Raw genomic sequence first — 6,000 nt, 5'->3', positions numbered from 1 at the left:
TATGAATATTTATATTAATAAAACTCTGCTTTATATGGCTGTGTAACAGAATCACATTGAAGACCGTCCTCCTGGGTATTAATGCTATACTATATACACTATATAAGAATTATAAGAAAACTACAGGTTTGACAATGTGGGTACAAAACATTAGTTTGACTTCATTTTTTAAAAACTGGATTCTTGGATAAGTGAAGTTAAATCAGGCAGGCATTATTCTCTTCAACAAATAGATTTAGTGAGGTTTGTGTGTTTGTGTTTCATGTCGAGACATTCATCAGAGATCATCTATGTTGATCCAGAACAGTCTGTGTGTTTTAGCAAAAAAAGACTAGCAGGAGAAGAAAAATATGTCAGGCAACTAGATAGATGTCTGATTCACATGTTGTATGTTTTTAGGAGATAATTTGAGCTTCATGTGGACGTTGATTCACTTGGGCAACAACCTCCATATGTTTACTGTATATTGTGTATAAATCTAATAGATTATATTTCGTTCTAAGGCCGTTTACTTCCTGTTTTGATTTGTGTTCCCTCTCTGACCATGTCCACAATAACACAACGCAAGTGTTTCCAGGACATTTCTGTAAATATCTTTGTTCACACTATCACCTTAAAGTAGAAACATTTCTACTCTTCTCGGTCCTTCACAACCAAACATATCAGGTACATGTAAGACTTGTAATACCTGTTATATCTTATTAGTTGCTGAGAACCATGCTTTCAAGTCATTTAGGTACCGTATTTGAGTTTCAAACAAACAGCAAGCTGGCGTTATACGTTTTATCCACTCATTCCCAACGTATTTGGGCGAGAAGAAGATACATTTTCTAATTCGACTGGCGTTGGCGTACTCCTACTGTGACTCACAACTCATTACAGCGATTAAAGTATGAGGAAAAAACACAATCACACTTGGATAAAACCGCTGACTTCAAGCCAAGATGTTTTGCTGTTTTAAAAAGGGAGTTCAAGCCCTGAAAATAGAGCCTTAACAAATTCCCCAAACTGAAATCCTAGCTACAGGAGACATGTCTGAAACCAGAGCAAAGTTTTATGTGGCATTCATAAGAAAGTGCCCTATGATTGTACTAAGACTAAATTCAAACTGAGCTGAGTAACAGAACTGAATCAGCTCTTTCCTCAGTATCATCAGATGTTAGGGAAGTGGTGAAAAACAGATACAAAAACCGATCTAGACTCTACCAACAAACAATGAAAAAACATAATTACTCCACAGCTGCTTTCAGGAAAGTCGTGCTTTAAGTGAAATAACATTCAAAAGGAAATTAGCTTTTGTGATTCGGTTTAAAATATGTAAATACAATATTTACATTGAGTTAAGGCCTGGTTGTTGTTGTTTTGTTAGTTTGAGTAATGAGATCAATTTGGATAATTTCTTAACTTCTTCAGCAGGTCAGTTTAAGACTTTGGTTGGCTTAGGACGACGATGAGATTAGATAAAACAACCATAGTGCTGATGTTAACATGTTTCATTCCAATAAACTGCACATTAAACATCATAATAATGATGTTCTGTTTCCAAAGCATACCACATGTCTTTTGGGTGATTTGACCTTTTGGAGCATTTATTTAGATACATCGATATATATTTATATCATGCTTCTTGTCAGTAGTTGTTGGAAGTATAGCTTGTATAAATGTTGTCAGTATGTAGGTGTTGATTGTTTTTCTGGAAGACATCAAAAACCTGCTAGTACCGTATGGAAAACACAAAATATTAACATTAAAATACATGATTTTTACATACATGGTTAAAACAGCGATATGCTCCTTTTGTAAGGGTTGTATATTCAGGGATGAACAGGGTTTATCAATAAAACGTCCTCTATAGGTCATGTATGTATGTATGTATGTATGTATGTATGAACAGCAGGCACATCTATTAGTTAATTGGACTGTGTGTGTGTGTCACGTGTTTGCAGCCTGATGTTACATGTCATATTTATAGTGAGTGGCACAGCGTTCCTTTTGTTTTGGCAGTGAGAATGAAATGTTCATGCGTCTGTCCTCATGTTTACATGCAGGTATCTGCTTTGCTTCATATGTTTGTGTTTATGTGTGCTTTCCTTGTGTATTTTCAAGTCAGTGGTTGTTTACTCCGGCAGTGTGGGTACAGTTCAGCTGTCTGAACCCAGGCAGCGAGACACGTCCATGGGTGTAGATGTCGTGGTCTGACCCCTGGTTCATCCGTTTGACCAGATTCTTCTCGTACAGTAGAGGGTGATATGCGCCCAGTGTGCAGGCGGCGTCATAGAAACGCTGGTAGTAATGGCACAGCTCTGTCTTTCTGCGGGACGGCAGGAACTCGTAAACATGCACCACCTCACACAGCGACATCATCAGTATTGTGCCTGGGCGGGATACAAAGGAGAGAATATGTTGTGATATTTTGTTGACACCAAAACAGTTTTGAGTATAGGTCACGATTCTTTATTCTGTACTCTACTGCGTTAGTCACCGAACTGTAACTCATCGTTCTTAACTGCGTTTATTCACCAAATTTCACTGGCTTCCTTTTTGGAACTGTTATTTGTTTCTTCACCAAACTGTACTATACGTCTCTTTGCCCTATTACTGTTTCTTAACACAACTCTTTTGCGTTTCTCTCACCATATTCCACTGTTTCTTTACAGATATTGTATTTTATTAACCTACTCTGCTGCTTCCCCTTTCATTCATACTTAATTTTTGCAAAAACAATAAATGTTTCCTCCCCGACGGGGAATTGAACCCCGGTCTCCCGCGTGACAGGCGGGGATACTGACCACTATACTATCGAGGAAGGGATAATAAATGGTGGTGCAGTACACTTTTTGTCCAGAAGGGAGCAGTCGACAGTGGTGCTATTTCGGCACCCGGGGATCCTTTAGCTAAAACTCCCTAAACACTTTCCCATTCATTCTCTATGGTAGTGCTAAATCACTACGGATGTAATATATATTTGGCTGCTAGTGAGAGCTGTTTGCTCCTGCAGCAGTAACGTGATTGTGTAACCAAAAAACTGCAGTAGGGAGAAAAAATGTATGGAGATTATTCATTAATATACTGTATATATACATATAATATAATATATGTATTATGGCAGAACACAGTATAGCTGTATAATAGGTAATAATGACACAGCTCTGTCTTTCTGGGGGACGGCAGGAACTCGTAAACATGCATCACCTTACACAGCGACATCATCAGGGTTCAAAGGAGAAAATATGTTGTAATACTTAGTAGACACCAAAACAGTTTCCAGTACTGTACTCAACTGCGTTAGCCACCATTTATAGGAGCCATTTATGTGTGTTGTTGGCATGTCAGTTTATTTTGTTTAGATTTATCTTGCCATATTATATTTGACCACTTGGTGGCAGGGTTTACTGCACAGGGTGAAGGTGAATAAATAGGGTCATGGTGAGCTGAGAGGGACAGGACAGGAGGAGGAAGAGCACACCGAATCAACCAGACGCGGCAGATGCTCACAACTCCAAACATTCATCTACTCATTCAGCTCTGGTATTGTACAAACGCTCAATAAACAACAAACCAAACTGCATTCAAGAATGGAAATCATCTGTTATGTGTCTGCGTATGATCACTCTTAACCTCACCTGTATATAATGGCAACCGGAATATTGGACATTGGAACATTAAAATTGCCATTACTGCGTTTATTAACCAAAGTCCACTGGGTTTCTTTAAAAACGTAAACTTTCTTTGTGGAACTGTTATTTGTTTCTTCACCAAAATTGTACTATGACACTTGGTGTTCTTTTCAGTTCTCTATTGCATTTGCCTTACTGATCTCTATTGCGGTTTTCCTACCCTACTCTATTTTCTTTCCTTTTATTTACTTCTTAATTTCGCAAAAACAATAAATGTTTCCTCCCCGACGGGGAATTGAACCCCGGTCTCGCGCGCGGCGGCCAGGGATTCTTTCATGAATCTTTAATGGTAGCAACAAACCAGTCTCTATGGCACTGTTGAACCAGAGCCGATGTCATATATATTTGGCCGCTGCCGCGAGTGGCGCTGTGGCGCACTTTTGCCAGTGAGACCCTGTCTGCTCATCCCCCCGCCTTCACAGCGACGTAAATGCATACATATTTTTCAACTCTGGACATTACGACCAAATTATAAGGTAAGTTAAGTTATATTAACATGAATTAACAGAGAAGCGACATGTAATGTTATGTTATCTGGGCTTTGTCTGACGTGTTTTAGTTTAAATATAAAATAAAATACGCTATAAAGTGGTCCGTGTTTCCTACGTGTATCGAGTCTAACGGTACTTTGGGATGAATTACATTGTTAATGTAAAGTTAATTCAACTTAAGCCGCTTAAAGTTCATGTGGTAGGATTTCTGTGTGAGTTTATTGTGTTTTTGTTGACTTGGTGAGGCGCAATTACCGCGAGTTACTTGTGGCGAAATCCTCCGTGCGCGTTTACATTAATGTATATTTAAATATATAAATTAACGCTAACTACCATGTAAGATTACCATTAACTCCCGTATTATTTTCCAATAAACCGGGGTTAGATATACTAACCCATCACTGTTACAAAACACAGCGTGGGGACAAGTTAACAGCAGTTTACTTTTGGATAAAAAAGTATTATGTATATTCAGCTGTGCCGTTGCCCAGACGGGGTTAAATATACATAATAGATGCAGACACACACACACACACACACACTGCTAAACACCAGAACTGTTGAAACCACATCCATAACATTCATCTACTACTTAGTAATTATTTATCTAATATATCATTCAGCCTTGGCTGAGCTCCCTTTGTTAGTTAAAAGGGTTTGACCCATGGGGGAGGGGTAATGGAAGTGTAAATAGTTTCAACAAACACACAGCTCCAGACATACAGGAACAAAGATCAACAATATCTGATCCAAAGTAAAATAGCACTACATATATCATAGCACAATGTGAATGTGCAGACAGTTAAAGTCTGCTCTCTATTAGACCCCACCTGTGAACATCATTAACTCACTGATATATATTTTCTTCTTGACAGATAAAATGCAAAAATCTTTTGGCTATCCCTCCATGCAGCCCCTGCTCTTCCTGTAAAGAGACTTGTGCCCCTACCAAAGGAGCTGATGTTTCTGATGCCGGAACCATCCGCCCCAACACCAACAGAGACCAACATCACTGTTCCAGGTGTGTATATGTTTGACTCTTTGCACCTTGTACAGTTTGCTGACTACAGTGAAGATGCTAAGCGTCATACAACATTATTTCTTTATTTTACTGTTGATAATAATGACATGTTTTAATATTTTCTATAGTGGCTCCTGAGATTTCTGCAGAGCCCTGTCAACCGACACTGCATCCACCAGCTGCACCAACACAAAGTGAGTAATAATAACAATACATCACATTTTTGAGGCACCTTCAAGTGTTTGAATGTTTCTCATTTGGATGTGTACTTGCTAGAAATCATTTTTCACAAAATCTCACACACACACACACACAATATCGTAATTATTTGCCATGTGTTTTTATTTATTGTCTGCCTAGGTCAGCCATTACCCAGGCCATCAACGGTCCCCAGCTGTTGTCCTCCTCCTCCTCCTCCTCCTCCTCCTCCTCCTCCTCCTCCTCCTCCTCCTCCTCCTCCTGCCTACAACCAGGATGTCAGTCAGTGGAACTGTTCGCCTCAGCAGAGGACCTGGATGAAGACGGAGCTGGAATCCATGGGGCTCTGGCCAGGCTCCGTTCCTGTACGCAACCCTCTGAAGATGGTGTCATTGTGGCGTCGCCCTCCCCAGCCAGAGCTGATTGACAGTGTTGATGATCTTCCCTGCGCCAAGTATTTTCAGCTCCATCCCTTTTTCATCTGGAAGCCAGAAAATGACAATTTGATGGGACGGCTGAGGAACAACTACACTCTGCCGTGTATTGACGGCTGTGCTCAGCCTCAAATTGCCTCTGCTGGTGTTGGTAGGCCTCGTGTGATTGTCGGCATCAC

At 39.9% G+C, this 6,000-nt stretch overlaps 1 protein-coding gene, 1 long non-coding RNA gene and 1 other non-coding gene across 5 annotated transcripts in view; 1 reads left to right on the top strand and 2 right to left on the bottom strand.

Moving 5' to 3' along the window:
- The window catches only part of st6gal1 (ST6 beta-galactosamide alpha-2,6-sialyltranferase 1), a 33,791-nt gene continuing 27,791 nt past the window's right edge, over positions 1 to 6,000 (bottom strand). For both annotated transcript variants that reach the window (XM_034140312.1, XM_034140313.1), the window contains exon 9: positions 1 to 2,375. In XM_034140312.1, the coding sequence (XP_033996203.1) occupies positions 2,107 to 2,375 (269 nt within the window). In that variant the 3' untranslated portion in view covers positions 1 to 2,106. The remainder of the gene's footprint in view (positions 2,376 to 6,000) is intronic.
- Positions 2,735 to 2,806, bottom strand: trnad-guc. The gene has a single exon. It is a non-coding gene; the product is annotated as a tRNA-Asp (tRNA).
- On the top strand, positions 3,942 to 5,614 carry LOC117490545. Of its 2 annotated transcripts, XR_004556684.1 has the most exons (4): positions 3,942 to 4,153; positions 5,044 to 5,189; positions 5,318 to 5,383; positions 5,550 to 5,614. It is a non-coding gene; the product is annotated as an uncharacterized LOC117490545 (long non-coding RNA). The 2 variants fall into 2 exon arrangements; XR_004556683.1 differs by having other exon boundaries at positions 3,942 to 5,189.

Source organism: Trematomus bernacchii, unplaced genomic scaffold (genome assembly GCF_902827165.1).
Source record: "Trematomus bernacchii unplaced genomic scaffold, fTreBer1.1, whole genome shotgun sequence".
NCBI lineage: Eukaryota > Metazoa > Chordata > Actinopteri > Perciformes > Nototheniidae > Trematomus > Trematomus bernacchii.
This window is presented reverse-complemented; position numbering and strand designations above follow the sequence as displayed.